This window comes from Notolabrus celidotus, chromosome 23, assembly GCF_009762535.1.
Source record: "Notolabrus celidotus isolate fNotCel1 chromosome 23, fNotCel1.pri, whole genome shotgun sequence".
In the NCBI taxonomy this organism is placed as follows: Eukaryota; Metazoa; Chordata; class Actinopteri; order Labriformes; family Labridae; genus Notolabrus; species Notolabrus celidotus.
Genome location: NC_048294.1, coordinates 1,570,869 through 1,589,052, shown reverse-complemented (window position 1 = coordinate 1,589,052; position 18,184 = coordinate 1,570,869). Strand labels below are relative to the sequence as shown.

The following is an 18,184-nucleotide window of genomic DNA, read 5'->3' as shown; positions in this document are numbered from 1 at the left end:
GTGGAACGTTTGCAAGATCGAAAGGAACTTTTGAAAGATGCAAGATATTTGTAAGATCATGGGACACATTTGTAAGATCATTAAAACTTTTACAAGTCCTGAGAATTTATTTTTCAAGATCCCAAAAAATGTTTGCAAGATCTTGAGGAACTTCTAGAAAGTCCCAAGAAATGTTTTAAAGATCCTAAAAAACGATCCCAATAAAACACTGCAGGATCCTGATTAACTTTTGCAAGATCCTGAGAGTTTTTTTTTATAAAAAACAAGAAACTTTGTAAGATTCTAAAAAGCCTTTGTAAGATCTGTGAAACTCTTACCAGATCCTGAGAAATGTTATCAAGATCTCAAGAAATATTTGAAAATTTTGCAAGATCCTAAAAAGCTTTAAAAATATCTGAGAAACTTTTGCAAGATCCAAACATTTTTTTGTAAGATCTTGACGAACTTCTAGGAAGTCCCAAGAAATGTTTTAAAGATCCTAAAAAACGTTTGCAAGATCCTGAAAATGTTTTGCAAGATCCCAATAAAACACTGCAAGATCCTGATTAACTTTTGCAAGATCCTGAGAGGTTTAAAAAAAAACAAGAAACTTTGCAAGATTCTAAAAAGCCTTTGTAAGATCTGTGAAACTCTTGCCAGATCCTGAGAAATGTTATCAAGATCTCAAGAAATATTTGGAAGATCCCAATAAAACACTACAGGATCCAGTGAAAATTTTGCAAGATCCTAAAAAGCTTTAAAAATATCTGAGAAACTTTTGCAAGATCCAAACATTTTTTGTAAGATCTTAAGGAACTTTTAGAAAGTCCCAAGAAATGTTCGTAAGATCCTAGAAAAACGCTGCAAGATCGTGAGAAGTTTTTGGCAAATCCGAAGAATCTTTTTCAAATCCTCAAAAGCTTTTGTAAGATCCTGAGAAACTTTATCAAGATACCAAGACATTTTTGCAAGATCCCAATAAAACACTGCAAGATCCTGAGAAACTCTAGGAGAAATCCCAAGATCTTTTTCAAGATCCAGCCAGATCCAAGATTTATGAAACTTTTGCAAGATACCAAGAAATGTTTTGCAAGATCCAGAGAAACTTCAGTGAGAGACATGAGTCACTTTAATCTGTTTGTATTTAAACACATGTTTCCTATTCAAAGATTACCTCTAAAGCAACAGAATGCAAAATCTGTTTTCCTCTCTGTGTTTGAAGTCCAGATTTAAGTACAACCTTACACACACGACCACACACAGAGTCAGTGTGTGAGAGAGAGAGTGAGGGAGTGTGTGAGGGAGTGTGTGAGAGAATGTGTGAGAGAGTGTGTGAGGGAGTGTGTGAGAGAATGTGTGAGAGAGTGTGTGTGCAGGCCAGTGAAGATCAGTGACCTGTAAGAGAGAGCACGTGCAGACTTCACCTTCTTAATGCTGCTTACATCAGACACACACACACACACACACACACACACACCTGAGTGGTGTACCAGCATTACTCAGCAGAACTCTCTCTTACACAAACACACACACACACACACACACACACACACACACACACACACACACACACACACACACACACACACACACACACACACACACACCACAGACACACACACATGATGAATGAAGACACATTATAATGGCCGTTAATCTTTCTCTTTTGTTGTGATTTTTTTCCTTTTCTCAAGTTTCCAAATTATATATATTTTTAAATTTACATATATCTACTAAATATTAATATTTGATTTATTTTTTATATTGTCTGATATATTTAACATGTCATTAAATTCACATTTCTATTTAATTGTGTTGACTTTTAAAGTGTAAACATACTCTATTACAATCTTTACGGTAGGCCTTTATCTTTTTATTGATTTTATATCATTTATAAACTGTATTTTATTCCCAATTATCAAAATGTAACACCACTTTCTATGTATTAATATTTCATATAATTTATTTTCTATTTTTTATTCTCTTCCAGTCTTCACAAACATAATAAATATTTAATTTTAATCACTTTATGCTTTTATTTTTGGTTTTTATTGTGTTCTTACCTTGAATGTTTTGTCTTTTTAGACTTAGAACAGATTTTAAATGATAAAACCTCTCATGCATAATGAGAAGAATATCTCCTCAGACTGTGATATTACAGTAAATATGTAATATCCCACACAGTGTGCTGTTTGAACACAGTGCACCTGCAGAAAGCCAACACACGGATCTTACCTCCGACGTGTCCCAGATGAAGGACTGATCCCTTCTAACTTCTTCTTCTTCTTCCAAAAACAAGATAAAGTTCTCTGAGACTCTGTGAAAGTCCAAAACCTCTGATGGATCCTGTAGTTTCGTGTTCTAAACCCAGTTTGTGTCGTTTGGGTCTGTTCCTGACCCGCTGCTGAGCTTTAATCCGCTCAGCCGTCAATCACCCTGCTGCTGGCTGCTAGGTAACAGTGTGACCACGCCCATCGAGGAAGGAAGCCACGCCCATTGAAGAGGATGTTTACACTAAGGGAGTGTAAACAAACTCCCATTGTTTACTTTACTCACTCTCAACACATTACAAAAATATTTAAATTATAATGATGAAAATAATATTTTATTATTTTATTGTTTATTGTACAAATAATCAAAAATAATAAAAATAAATAATTCAATTTTTTTTTATCATGCACTGATATTTTACTGTAGTTGAAGAATATTACAAAAAAAATACAAAATATAACAAAAATATTCCCTACAGCTGTTCCTAGATTTTGCATATTTTATCACTACATTCTCAGAGCTTACAATGAATCTAAAAGCAGAATTATATATATATATATATATATATATATATATATATATATATATATATACTGTATGTGTGTAAGATATGCTTATTTTTTACCTCTTTAATTTTAATTTTAATTTAAATGCTAATAACTTTTTAATAGTTGTTACTTTGGCTCTTGTTTGCTTTATATATTTACTTTGCACTGTCTACTCTGTTACTGTGAAACTTGAATTTCCCTGTTGTGGGACGAGTAAAGGACTCTCTTATCTCTCTTATAAACTTTAGACTTTATACTGTTACAGTTGGCTTAGTTTGTACAGAACTGCAACTAATAATATATATTTTCTCAACTTCCATTTGTGCGAGGCATGGCCTTATTCAGTTTAAAATTGTTCACCGCCTCCATATGTCAAAGGTCAAGCTTTCCAGAATCTTCCCTGGTGTTAGCCCTACATGTGACAGATGCAAACAAGCTCCAGCCAGTCTTATTCACACCTTTTGGTCATGTCCAAACCTCAAAACATTCTGGTCTGCAATATTTGATGTATACTCAGAGCTTACAGGTCAAACTATCACACCATGTCCTTTTCTGGGTCTTTTTGGGGTGCAATCGGGGGAACTCACTCTGACTAAAGTGCAGTTGAGTCGTATAGCCTACTCAGCCCTTCTTGCGAGGCGTCTCATTCTCTTGAATTGGAAGAGTGACCGTCCTCCTACTTTCAGCAGGTGGATTTGTGAGGTGATGTATTTTCTCAAAATCGAAAAGATAAGACACACACTACGGGGATCACCTGGGAAATTTGATACAATATGGTATCCTTTTATTTCCTACGTGGAACGATTGACAGTGCCGCTTAACGGATAAAAAGGGGTATGGCTCTGTAAAAATCACCAACTCTGCAATCTGGTGCACTTTTTAATTTATTTTTATGTAATTTATTTATATATTTCTCCTTTAAATTGTTATTGTCTTTATTTTGCTTTTTGTTTTCTAATATCATTTTGTCTTGGCTGTCCAGTGACTGGAAGCCAGTTGTATTTAATTTTGTCAGGTTTTCTCTTTATTATTTCTGTATTGTCTTTGTTGTATTTGTCTGTCTGTATGGAAAACTCAATAAATACACCATGACTAAAAAAAAAAAATAATATATATTTTCTTTAATATCTAAAACATGTTGGTCATAATAACTCAGACAACATAAATGTAAATCTCCTATAATCACTTTGCACCACGGTACTGAATAGTCTAATACTGTATATCATAACCATAGCCGTAGCCTGTACATACCTGTAGCAATAGTCACTCATGTAGATACATATTATATTATATTTATTCATCATTCATAACTCTGTATATTCTGTATTATTTATATTATTTAGTTTGCTGCTAAAGCACTTCTGGTTCAATCAATATTTCATTACATGTACCTGTGACATGCCCAATGACAATAAATGTAATCTAATCTAATCAGAATATTTTAGTCAAACCCAACACCTAAACTTATGAATAATTACAACTACATTTTCTATAAAAACAAGAAAAATCTCATATTTTCAACAAACTAGTTCTATGAAAAGTTTTGTTGATGTTTGTTTGTCATGTTGTTATATAATGATACAAAATGTTTGTACTCTCCAGCTCCCTGAATAGTCCTTTAAAATACATGAAACTGAAGAAGATATTCACAAATGAGAAATTCAAACACAAATTAAAAAAACGTAAACTATAACATTCAGGTGATTTGAAGTGAAAGGTTTGGTTGATTTTTTTAATTGGAAGTGTTTGCTTTGATGAGGTCAGTCCACTCTGTGTGTTTCAGTGAAGGGGTCAGTGCTGCCCTCTGCTGGCCAAACACTGAAACTGCAACAACAACAAAACTGATTATAAGTGGACTTTTGAAACTCCAGAGTTTACCTTTATGTGTTTTTTTTTAAACCAAACATGTACAGATTCATGAAGGAGAAACAAACTAGGTTATAACACTGACTTCTGGTTTTATCAAATTTACAAAACAAAAAGCTCCCAGCATCAAAAATACAAGAAAAGGAAAAAGAAAAACAACTTCAGGATACTTTCAGAACAGTTATGATTAAAAACAAGTTATTATGCCACTGTATATTTTAACATTATCTTTAAAAAACAACATTATTGTGCATGTTTTTAACATTGACATTTTTGTTATTACAAATATTTTTTGTGTTTCCTAAATTTAAGTTAAAGTAACCACTAAAAATGTCTAGAAATAACACTTTTTTCAACATTTATTGAGTATTGTCGTCAATTCTTTATCATTTCTCAAATTTTTAAAATAGATTATGCTGTATAAAAATGTTCTTTATTACCTCTTTTTTTTACTCTAGTGTGATCTTTATTTCTTGTGTTTTAAATGTGAAATGGACTGTACTTAGATGATAAATGCAAATATTATCAGAAATATGATTAAAGAGGAGTGAAAGTCCAGACATTCATTAAAGCTCCACATATCTTTCAACTTCTCAGTTTGTCTCTATGTGACGTATAAATGAAGTTATTTTAAATGCTCAGAGTTTACACGAAAAAGAAAGTCAAACCAGAGTGTAGGGGATTTTTGTCATGTTTTATCTTCTTACTTCTAAAATTAAACCGACAACCGGTCTCTCGGGTTTCTAACAGATAACATATTCTCGATATCTACAGCTGCTCGTCTCAACTTGTACCTGTTTACATTCCATCTTATTTTAACACTTTCGTTCTGAGTCAGCCTCTGTAATCCTTGTCATGATTTATTCTATTTTCTCTTAAGTTCACTGTTACTGTCCATCTGTTTGCATCAAAGACATCACCACATTTTGTGACTTTAAGTCAGTTTTAAACTAATTCAACCTCTGCACCACTTTTACCCCAACTAAAACATCTCAGTGTCGTTTATCAGACTGAAACACTGAAACAGTTTTGTCATTTGTAGCTTCCAGATATCAAACTTTGATGAAATTTGCAATCAACCTCAAAATTTGAAGTTTCAAAATAAAGGCCCTAAATCAGTTTTAGCTGTTTTCAATGCTACTTAGCATCAAAAGAAATGTTGAAACTTACCTTACATTGAGAAACATGATTTTTGAATACTAAAACACTTATGCCTTGAGGTTCTGTGAGTTTGTTTTGAGGGACTAACTCTTCCCATCACTGTTTGGCATATGAGTTGCAGATTGTTAGCTCAGGGTTGGCTGAATGTTTTTGCTGCCATTTTTATTCCCGTGGGCAAATACATGTGTTGTGAACGAGTCTGCTCTTAAAACTGACTCTTTTTAAGTTATCATATAAAGTTGGCCTCAGTTTGTAAGCCAATTTCTTTTTCTTCTTCATTTCTTTTTTGTGTGCAAGCACAGTACAGATACAGAATTTACAGTCTATGGTTGGAAACCCTTTTACGTACAGTGTTTTTATGAGAAGCCTTATAACTGCCCAATATTGTGCATTTAATCTGTTTCAACACCATTCTTACCCTTTGGGTTAGGGTTAGGATTAGGGTTAGGGTTAGGGTTAGGGCTAGGATTAGGGTTAGGGTTAGGGTTAGGGTTAGGGTGAGGATTAGGATTAGGGTTAGGGTTAGGGTTAGGATTAGGGTTAGGGTTAGGGTTAGGTTTTGGTTAGGGTTAGGTTTAGGGTGAGGGTGAGGGTGAGGATTAGGATTAGGGTTAGGGTTAGGGTTAGGATTAGGGTTAGGGTTAGGGTTAGGGTTAGGATTAGGATTAGGGTTAGGGTTAGGGTTAGGATCAGGGTTAGGGTTAGGGTTAGGGTTAGGATTAGGGTTAGGGTTGGGGTTTGGTTAGGGTTAGGATTAGGGTTAGGGTTATGATTAGGGTTAGGGTTAGGATTAGGGTTAGGGTTAGGGTTAGGATTAGGGTTAGGATTAGGGTTAGGGTTAGGGTTAGGGTTATGATTATGGTTAGGGTTATGATTAGGGTTATGATTATGGTTAGGGTTAAAACCAGAACCAGGCTCATGCAAACAAAACCAGAACCAAACTCAAGCAAACAGAACCAGAACCAGAACCGAACCGGAACCGACCAGAACCGAACCAGGACCGAACCAGAACCGAACCAGAACCGACCAGAACCGAACCAGAACCGGACCAGAACCGAACAAGAACCGAACCGGAACTGACCAGAACCGAACCAGAATAGAACCGGAAGCGAACCGGAACCGAACCAGAACCGAACCAGAAGCGAACCGGAACCGAACCAGAACCGAATCAGAATCGAACCAGAACCGAACCAGAATCAGAACCGAACCAGAACCGAACCAGAATCAGAACCGAACCAGAACCGAACCAGAATCAGAACCGAACCAGAACCGAACCAGAATCAGAATCGAACCAGAACCGAACCAGAAAAAAACTACTACAAGAAAAAAAACAGATTAATTGGGACTTCAATTCTAAGACAGTTGTTTTTTGCGATGGTACCACCCAATTTGATTACCAAGGATGGCATTATTAGTAAACATAACCATTGTTCGTGTGTAACCGTGCCATTTTTAGTAAAACTTAATCAAGGTATGTGCCAAACAGGTCAGTCTGATTCAATAAAATCATTAATAGCTGCTATGTAGCCAAAAGATCCGACTCCTTTATCTGAGTAAAATGCTCCGATCCCCATAAACAGAGCCCAACTTCCCTTCAGTATCTCTAGTTCCCATGCCCGTGACGTCACATAGCAGGAGCGCGTGCGGCACTGTATCAGGAGCTCGCGACCGGCGGAGTGGGGAACAGGGAAGCCCGAGCAAACTGTTCCAAACCCCCCAAACACAGAAACTGTGAATAAACACAGTCCTTCAGGAGGTCAGGGTCTCAGAGGGTCTTTAGACCTGAGCAGGAGAGTTTAATAACTCTGGAGTCCTCTCAGGAGAGAAAGTTAGCCGTGTCTGGGTGAAGTTGTCTCGGGTTGTTGTGGTGGATGTGATCGACGACACGACCGGAGGAGGAGGAATAATGTCTCTGCTTTGACCCAGCTCCATTTTCTTCCACACAGAGAGACAGACTTAGAAAGAGAGGAGGAGAAGAGAGAGAGAAAAGAGGGAGGAATGGCTGAAGCACGGTCCGAGGAAGAGGAGGAGAACATGATGAGGGACACCCGGGAACAAGTGGTTCGACGACAGCCCAACAGCTCCGGAGGTAAAACCGAGAAAACATCCAACATGTCAAAACAAACCGACTACACCTGTTATCGATTAATCGAACACACCTGTTATTGATTAATGAAACACACCTGTTATTGATTAATAATACACACCTGTTATCAACTAATCAAACATGCTTCTTATTGATTAATCAAACATGCCTGCTATCGATTAATCGTTCTGATTTCTGTGCAGAAAACGAGCTGTCACGTCACCTGGTCAGTTTACACCTGATATACAAACCTTCAGCTCAATCTAAGGTGGTTTGATATCAACAGCATAGTCTACTAAACACTTTAAGACACAATTTTCATAACATTTTGATTAATTTAAAGATATAGTATGCAACTTTTGACACTTTGAAATTTGCATTAGGGTATTCCAATTCACCCTCCTGTTTAATGTTCGTTTCCCTGGAACAGCAATAATGTTCCTGGGTCAATTTGACCCGGGGCATATTCAATTATCAAAAAGAGTCAGAACCCCAAAAAATCCCAATGCACTTTTTTTTTTTTTAATCCAGTTTTTAACTTTTTAACAAGATTTAGTCAATTGGTGTTCTTTAATTCTCACAGATCATGGTTCAATGAGGATAACTCACTTGATTTTCATCAAAATTCATGTTAAAACTTTTTTTAATGTACATTGGAAAGCCCTAAATATAAATACAATAGTTTTACATGACATACATTTTTTATATTTTTATTTATTATTTATTATTTTTATGAAGAGATGTTGATGAATTAACACAACACCTCTTCTCTCACATGCTGCCCAGATTTTTATGCTGCATTTAGCTGGTTTAGAAGACATATATTGCCTAAAATAGACTTTTAAAAGGGTCAATTTGACCCGCAACAACAGGAGGGTTAATAAAACCTCACATATGAGTATTACAGATAGTTGTAGGGATGCATACTACTCTGAACTTGAATTGAAATCACAAGGAACTTATTCAAAATGCAACATACAAAGATGTTATACTTTAAAAGTATGCAAAAGAAGAACAAAAATTTGGGGTCCCAGATTTCATGATATTTGGACTGCTGTTTGGTGAAGTGTTTACAATCTCATGAAAGTGGCTTTTGTGGTATTACTTTGCTTACTAGTTCATCAACAATGTATTTTTTAAAAGCAAAAATGCATGAAAAGTGCAAAAAAAGTGCAAGATTTTAATTTCTTTTTAAGATATTCAACTAAAAAGTAGTAGTTTTGGACTTTGGGTTAATCAATTTTTATGTTTTTCCTCCTCATCTTGAAGTTTGTGGACTTTAAGTCTCAAACAACTTTACATGTGTCAAGAGTCACGTTTTGAAAGGAGCTTCTTTATCTGAACAGCTTACTTTACAAACACAAACTGATAAGATATGAAACATGGAGGCGAAACTAACTGTAAGGCTTTGGGTGTAGCCTGCTTGAACCCAGAGTCATAAATCTTGTATCAACATGCATGCATGTCGCCATTTGGGTCAAAGTTTACACATGCAGGCATAAATATGCAGACGCTCACAGAAACATTCCCAGCTGATTGTTATGGTGCGGGCCTGAAACAAGACTTACTGCCGTTAGCATAACCCTCTGTAAGCCTTTGCCTCTGGATCACACAAGTTATAATTTAACACGACTCTTCAAGGAGCTTCTTTGTAGTCACGTGTGAATGTGTGAGTAAGACGAGCGCAGGATGCCGTCACTGGCTGAGACTAGGTGTGCCTTTAGTGGTTATTATGACACCTTATGAAATGAAACTACAACACAGAACAGTCCAGAAACTACAGTGAAGTTTGACTCAGGATATTTGATCTCTTGTTCATTTACAGTGTGATTTGAATAAACGGTAGAATAAGTAGGAAGTAGGAGATTAAACGGCAGACAGCTGGTCTAACAGGATCAACTCTTAGTAATAAAAGCTGAACAGGGAACATGAAGGTCATTTTAATCTGTTTTAAAATCTGAAACACAAGCAAAGGTTTTAAAAACACCTGGTCTTTGTGTTGTTTCTCAAACCCAATCTTTTAGACAGAGGGTCTTATGTCCAATATCAACATTTTAGTTACATTTCTGTGTTTTAAAAAGTGTCGTTCTTGCACACCTGAGGGTAAAAAAGGCTGAGCTTTAGTGAGCAAACGTGCACATATGAATATTCAGTATTTACCAACTCTTACTGAAATCACTTTTGTAAACACACAAAACAAAGAACACTTCTGACTCTTCAGCTGTCATTTCTATTTTAATGTCAAACTCAGCAGACTCACCAGACTATCGTCAGAAGTCTATAAGTCCGTGGTTAAACTTTAGTCACTGACGGCAGGTCGGGATACGTGTGCTTAGTTCTTTTCCATGAACATCTTCAGCTTTTGTGTCGTCCCTGCTAAACTTTAAGCACTGTTCAAATGTAAGGTCAGTGCTGCTTCATATCTCTTCTGGGATAGTATCGTTGAACACTTCTAACTCTAGCCCAACCTAACCAAACAAACCTAACTCTAACCCTAACTCTAGCCTAACCTTAACCCTAGCCCAACCTTAACCCTAGCCTAACCTTAACCCTAGCCCAACCTTAACCCTAGCCCAACCCTAACCCAACCCTAACCCTAAACCCAAACCTAACCCCAATCCCCAACCCTAGCCCAATCTTAACCCTAGCCTAACCTTAACCCTAGCCTAACCTTAACCCTAGCCCAACCTTAACCCTAGCCCAACCCTAACCACAATCCCTAACCCTAGCCCAACCCTAACCCTAAACCCAAACCCAACCCCAATCCCCAACCCTAGCCCAACCCTAACCCTAAACCCAACCATGAACCTAATCCTAGCCCAACTCTAACCCTAAACCCAACCCTAACCCTAGCCCAACCTTAACCCTAGCCCAACCTTAACCCTAAATCCAACCCTAACCACAATCCCTAACCCTAGCCCAACCCTAACCCTAAACCTAAACCCAAAGCTAACCCCAATCCCCAACCCTAGCCCAACCCTAACCCTAAACCCAATCATGAACCTAATCCTAGCCCAACCTTAACCCTAAACCCTAACCCTAGCCCAACCCTAACCCTAAACCCAACCCTAACCCTAGCCCAACCTTAACCCTAAACCTAATCCTAAACCCAACCCTAACCCTAGCCCAACCTTAACCCTAAACCTAATCCTAAACCCAACCCTAACCCAAGCCCAACCCTAACCCTAAACCCTATCCCTAGCACAACCTGTCCCCAATCCCCAACCCTACCCAAACCCAACCCCAATCCCCAACCCTAGCCCAACCCTAACCCTAAACCCAACCATGAACCTAATCCTAGCCCAACTCTAACCCTAAACCCAACCCTAACCCTAGCCCAACCTTAACCCTAGCCCAACCTTAACCCTAAATCCAACCCTAACCACAATCCCTAACCCTAGCCCAACCCTAACCCTAAACCTAAACCCAAAGCTAACCCCAATCCCCAACCCTAGCCCAACCCTAACCCTAAACCCAATCATGAACCTAATCCTAGCCCAACCTTAACCCTAAACCCTAACCCTAGCCCAACCCTAACCCTAAACCCAACCCTAACCCTAGCCCAACCTTAACCCTAAACCTAATCCTAAACCCAACCCTAACCCTAGCCCAACCTTAACCCTAAACCTAATCCTAAACCCAACCCTAACCCAAGCCCAACCCTAACCCTAAACCCTATCCCTAGCACAACCTGTCCCCAATCCCCAACCCTAGCCCAACCTTAACCCTAAACCCTAACCCTAGCCCAACCCTAACCCCAACCCTAACCCTAAACCTAGTCCTAAACCCAACCCAAGCCCAACCCTAACCCTAACCCAACCTTAACCCTAAACCCCACCCTAACCCTAACCCTAACCCTAGCCCAACCCTAACCCTAGCCCAACCCTAGACCCAACCCTAAACCCAACCCTAACCCCAATCCCCAATCCCCAACCCCATCCTCAACCCAATCCCCAACCCCATCCCTAAACTAATCCCCAATCCCCAACCCCATCCCTAACCCTGTCCTCAAGCTCAACTCTAACTCAAACCCTTAGATGTACCCCCTCTCTGAATGCCCTGCCTTCTCTCTGGATTTGACTAACCCTAACCCTAACACCCTCAAAAGTAAAGTCAAAACATTCAGAGCTCTCCCTACTGGCAGACTGCAGTATAGGTTAAATGTTTACGATGTCAGTGTCCATCGCATGGATGGTTTTGGTTTCACTTGTATACACTGGGAAGAGGTGGAGCCACATCTTTTATCTCTATACAGTTGAATAAGACTCTATGGTAGCAAACAGCCAGAGCCTACGTACTGGGACACATCTCCAAAATGTTTCTAGGATCTGGTTTCAGTGGATGTTTTTGCTGACCCGGCTGTTTAACATCTATCTCCGTACAATCTAGATGTGTTGGATCGTATGCGGGTTGGGTCTGATTGAGGCTTTAGTTTCTAACGTCAGCTATATTTCCTGCTGTCCAAAAACAACAAAGGGGAGCTCCACCTGTATTGTTTTTAAGTCCGCAAATATTGGTAAGAAAGAGACCCAAATGTTGTGAAGACCCTCTTGGATCTTGGAGCTTGTGTTGCTCAGAGTGTTGCTCAGCTGTTTTTGTTTTGTAATGAATCTCAATCGGACGGTGACAAGCTGAGGTCAACAAGCTTTCTGAAAATCTGGCGTTCTTGTAAATGTTTGTAACTTTTAAAAACATTCACAGGAGTTGCACAAACTGTTTGCAACATGGAGGGACTGTTTTTGGGGGAATTGTGTAAAAACACTGGGATGTAAACCACGCTGGTGACACACCTCCGGCACAGCATGAACTCGATCTCTCGGAGTGTGTTTGCGTGCAGTGCTGCAGCTCTGTGGTTCTGGTCCTGGTCTCTGTGTGGATCTGGAGGCAATCTGTGATTAATTTTTGTGGCATCTGAAGTTTGTTGTTTCCACATGCTTTGTTTTTTAGCCTCTCGCTAGATTTTAAGAAAGCAGCTTCATGAAAACGCTCTGATTTCTTCTTGTATTCTTCTCCTTCAGCAGGACAATTAAATTCAACAAGCGTATCAGCATGAACATTACCAGTTTGAATATAAAGGGAAAACTTGGAGCATCCGCTAATCACTCATTAGGAAATCAAAGGTTTCCAGAATACTTCAAAAGCATTGCGACATGCCAACCACAAATTGACCCACTTCTGTTTTCCACAGAGACTCATCTGTGATTGTGGCCGTCCATACTGGTCCCATATTAGTGCCCGGCTTTAATTAAGTTTCCACCAGAGCCCATAATGAAGGAAACATGCAGGGCGTGTTTGCTTTGCTGTAAAGAATTCTGCTCCAAACGTGGTCTTGCAGCTTTTTATCCATCATGAAACAAGTGTTTGTCCACTAGGGGGCAGCAGGTCCACTTTTGTTCACATGTACATCATTGATGTGCGCCTTTCTTGCATCTAAGCCTGTGCCACACGAGTCCTATGAAGTTTTAATCAGGGGTCGCATACAGAGGCCACAGTCCTCGTTGCAGAGGTCACCGGTTCGATTCCCGGCCACGACCATTTCTTATTCCATTGTATCATACCATATTGTTTTGTATTGTAACGCACTATATCGTTATGAACCCTAACCCTAACCCTGGCCCAACCTTAACCCTAACCACAATCCCTAACCCATCCCCAACCCTAGCCCAACTTTAACACTAATCCCAATCCCCAACCCTAGCCCAACCCTAACCAAACCCTAACCCTAATCCCCAACTCTAACCCTGGCCCAACCCTAACCCTAATCCCCAACCCTAACCCTGGCCCAACCCTAACCCTAATCCCCAACCCTAGCCCAACCCTAAACCAAACCCTACCCCCAATCCGCAAACCTAGCCCAACCTTAACCCTAAACCCAACCCTAACCCAGCCCAAACTTAACCCTAGCCCAACCTTAACCCTAAACCCAACCCTAACCCCAACCCTAGCCCAACCCTAACCCTAGCCCAACTTTAACACTAATCCCAATCCCCAACCCTAGCCCAACCCTAACCCAACCCTAACCCTAATCCCCAACCCTAACCCTGGCCCAACCCTAACCCTAATCCCCAACCCTAACCCTAGCCCAACCCTAACCCTAATCCCCAACCCTAGCCCAACCCTAAACCAAACCCTACCCCCAATCCCCAACCCTAGCCCAACCTTAACCCTAAACCCAACCCTAACCCCAACCCTAGCCCAACCCTAACCCTAACCCCAACCCTAGACCTAACCCTAGCCCAGCCCCAACCCTAAACCCAACCCCAATCCCCTAGCCCAACCCTAACCCCAATACCCAGCCCAACCCTAGCCAAGTTATAAAATCGTATCATGACAGACTCTATCCTTTCATACTGGATCGTATCGTATCTTGTGTTGTTTCGTAACACGTATCAAATACGATCATCATATCGTGTAATAACATTCTATATTCTTTAGAATCGTATTATATTGTATCTTATTCCATTGTATCATACCATTGGCTCCATTGGAGCACGACGCATCAATCTCAACAGAGCAGATGGAGCGGGACAGGAAGTCAGGTTTCACCAAAACACAATGAAAACATCCGGTTAATTTTCAGAATAAAACACTCTGTGTTATCACCAGATCGTATTTCACTTAACTACAACAACAAACCAAAGTCATGATGAGCGGAGCCAGGCCTGGAGTCAACAGGTCAGAGGTTTTCAGAGGACCAGAAAGACAACATGGATGAGGAGAGGAGGAGGAGGAGAATCCTTGATTCAGGGATTACAGCGGGGAAAACCTCGGGTCACATGACTCCAGCTCCATGCTGCGTCCTGAAAACACAGCCGGTGGGTGTTGACGGACGACAGAGCAAGGAAATTGAACTTATGACCATTTTCTGTCTTTTTACAGAGCAATAAACGATGACTCATTGTTATTTTTAGCTCTAGTCACACATCCAGTCCCCTGAAGAATGTGAACCAAACCTTCACCTTTCTTTTATTGGTGTTTCGCTCTGTTTTGGTCTCCACCAACTACCCAAATCTGAATATTTAACCACAAAAAACTGTCCTAGTTTCAACTTTTTTTCAATAACCTTGTATTTCTGCATTTAAGTGCTTCCAGATTCTGCAAATAAGTTTGACTTGAGCAGTTTAAGTGAGCCAGATCTGTAAAGTCACAGGCTGTAAGACCGGAACAAGGAGCTGAAAGGTGCTAGATAAAGTTAAAGGTAACAGCAGCAGGAGTGATGATGAAGTGAGCTTTTCTGACGTCATGATGTCAATCTTGCGGCTTCATGTTGAATCATTTCTCCCTCGTTTTAACCTCTGACCTCTCTGAGCAAAACAAGAAACCCAGCTGATGACTAACACTCTGGAAAATTTGCTGCAGTGTGCATTTGCGTGTTCAAACGCACCTCCAGCACAGAGCTCAGCCTCCCTGCTGCAACACGAACATCTGGAAGTGTTAAAGCTCTTGATGACTCCAGCAGAATCCCACAACAGCCAATCGCGGCCTCACTTCCTGGATGTTCTCTGCCAATCAGGAAGCAGACCGGAGCAGACAGGGAGTCCAGTCAAGAGTTTTTAGAGAGTCGAAGGAAGAGAGGAAGAAGACAGGGGCAGAGATTTGGGGAAAGTTTTTAGGAGAAAGGAAGAAAAGGGAAGAAGTGCTTTGGTGTTTGTGGATTATTCTGCAGATTTGTCAACATTTAGTTTTACTGGATACTTCTGGGAGCAGAGCTGACCTGGTTTTCAGAGGAAAGGAGGTAGGAAATGGAAAAAGTGCACACACATACAGAAAAGCTCAGTCCAGGAGAGAGAATCCACTTTCTCTCATCCTGTCTTACTTTCCATTTGCTTTGTCCAACTTTGATCGTGTTGACAGGAGGGTCAGGTGAGGACAGGCAAGCCCGTTATCTCTTTCTCTCCTCTCCCCTTTCTTCTTTAACTCGGTTATCATCACTGCTGTGTTTCAAAACTGTCAGTCAGTGTGGGCAGGGACTGTGAATCTTCTTTGTTTGATTCTGTTTTGATGTAGTTTCTGAAGGTGGCGCCATTTCTGTGTGTCTTCCTCTGAATTTTCAGCTGACTTCTTATTGCCTTACCCAGATAGCACTTTAACTAAGACACTTTAGAAGTTAACATCCTACTAGTCAGTTTTATAGCTTGTATTTGTCTTAAACTTCAAAGTCTATGTCAGAGAGAAAACAGGAAAATTCTTCCAACAAACAAAACCTTGAAACTCACCGCATGGAAGCTTTAAAGGTAACCTGGCTGCTCAGACACTCTCTGCTGTATCATGACATTTTAGCCAGGTATGATAACACATCTTTAAAATCATCTCAAGACTACCAAAAACTACACAACTCACTGTAATTGAGATGTAGAACTAAGGATGCACTCGTGACTATTGCCGGCTCCAACACTCTCTGCTCTGGCTGCGACTGCTGAACCACTTCTGAGACCCATGGTGGTAAAGTTACATGGCTTAGAATCACCTAAACTATCTCAGAACTATCAAGTACCATAGAAGTAACTGTAACTGGGAATTGATTCAAGTCAGATGACTTCACTATCACTTCTCTCTCTTACTCCCCTCTATCTGTCTTTCCAGACCCAACTCGGTCTCAGCAGATGTGTGTCTAACATGAGTCTGGTCCTGCTGGAGGTTTCTGCCTGTTAAAAGGAAGTTTTTCCTCACCACTGTAACTAGCTAAATACTGCGATGTGCAATGCTCATGGTGGATTAAGGTGGGGTCAGACTGAGTCTTATCCTGTCTTGAAGTTGGGTCTCTGTTCATAATTTGACATAGAGTGGTCTAGACCTCCTATGTTTGTAAAAGCGTCTTGAGATAACGTTTGTTGTGATTTGGCGCTATACAAATAAAGATTGATTGATTGATTGATTGATTGATTGATTGATTGATTGATTGATTGATTGATTGATTGAGATGGCTGCACAGAGGCTTTCTGCTCTCGTTAAAAATGTCTCTAGACATCCAAAATCCACACAACTAACTCTAATTGAAAGGTAGAACTTGGTATCGACTCAAGTCTTAAGGCTGCTCAGGCGCTTTCTGCTCAGGTCATGAATGCATAACCACAGAAGTAGGGTTACATAGCTTCTGAATTATCTCATGCTACCAAAAAACCACTGAACTCACTAATTGAAGCATAGAACTGGGGATTGACTCAAGTCTGTTGGCTGCTCATACGTCCTCTGCACTTGCCACAACGTCTGAACCACTTTTGAACTAGACATAATTACATAGCTTTTAAAACATCTCAATCATCCTGATGCAACCAAAACACATGGAAACAACTGTAACTCAAGTGTAGAACTAAGGTCTACTCAAGTCAGTTGGATGCTCAGATGCTCTCTGCTCTGGTCTTGATGCTAAACTACTTTTTTTCTGCATGGTGGTGCAGTTAAATACCTTTAAAACATCTCTAGATCCAAAATCCACAAAACTAACTCTAACTGAACGGTAGAACTTGGTACTGACTCAAGTCTTTTGGCTGTTAAGGCACTGTCAGCCCGGGTCATGACTGTATAACCACTTTTGAGACCTTATAGAAGAAGGCTTGCATAGCTTTTGATTTATCTCAGGGCTTCCAAAAAACCCTGAACTAACTGTAATTGAAGCGTGGAACTGCAGATTTACTCAAATATGTTGGCTGCTCAGACGTTCTCTGCTCTTGATGCAACTACTGAACCCCAGTTTTTGATTTGTAGTTATACTTTTTGGGCTTTTTCCCTTTTTATTTGTAGAGGAGAGGACACTGGATAGGGGTAGGAAACTGGGAGAGAGTGGGGGAATGACGTGGGAAAGGGGCCTCAGGCTGGAATCAAACCCGGGCCGCCCACTATATGGGTGCCCAACTTAACCGTTAAGCTAAATCTGCCCTCCTGAATCAAATTTGAGCTAGATATGATCACAAGACTTTTAAAAACATCTTAACACGACCAAAAAACATGGAACCAACTGTAAATGAAAAGTAGAACGGGTGTCGACGGAAGTCTCTTGGATGCTAAGACGCTCTCTGCTCTGGTTATGACTACAAAACCACTTTTGAGCCAGATGGTGGTTTTGCCACGACTTTAAAATCCCCCTAGTTATCAAGACTTCCAAAACACCAAACTAATTGGAGTTAAAGATGGCTGCTCAGACGCTCTCTGCTCTGGTCCTGGCTGCTAAACCAGTTCTGGTTACCTTTTCTGAGGCTGTAAAATCCAGTTAGATGACGGTAGAGGGATCCAGGTAGGATAACTGTGAGCTACAGGTGATGGAGGATGGCATCCT

At 40.1% G+C, this 18,184-nt stretch overlaps 2 protein-coding genes across 4 annotated transcripts in view; one reads left to right on the top strand and one right to left on the bottom strand.

The window, feature by feature from the left end:
* LOC117807838 (protein FAM160A1-like) overlaps positions 1-2,427 on the bottom strand; it is an 18,371-nt gene extending 15,944 nt beyond the window's left edge. The window contains exon 1 of one of the 2 annotated variants that reach the window (XM_034677247.1): positions 2,215-2,427. The gene's annotated coding sequence lies outside the window, so the exon portion shown is untranslated. The remainder of the gene's footprint in view (positions 1-2,214) is intronic. The other variant, XM_034677246.1, reaches the window with a different exon arrangement.
* A 5,046-nt stretch (positions 2,428-7,473) lies between these two features.
* The window catches only part of LOC117807273 (SH3 domain-containing protein 19-like), a 30,184-nt gene continuing 19,473 nt past the window's right edge, over positions 7,474-18,184 (top strand). For both annotated transcript variants that reach the window (XM_034676488.1, XM_034676489.1), the window contains exon 1: positions 7,474-7,914. In XM_034676488.1, the coding sequence (XP_034532379.1) occupies positions 7,824-7,914 (91 nt within the window). In that variant the 5' untranslated portion in view covers positions 7,474-7,823. The remainder of the gene's footprint in view (positions 7,915-18,184) is intronic.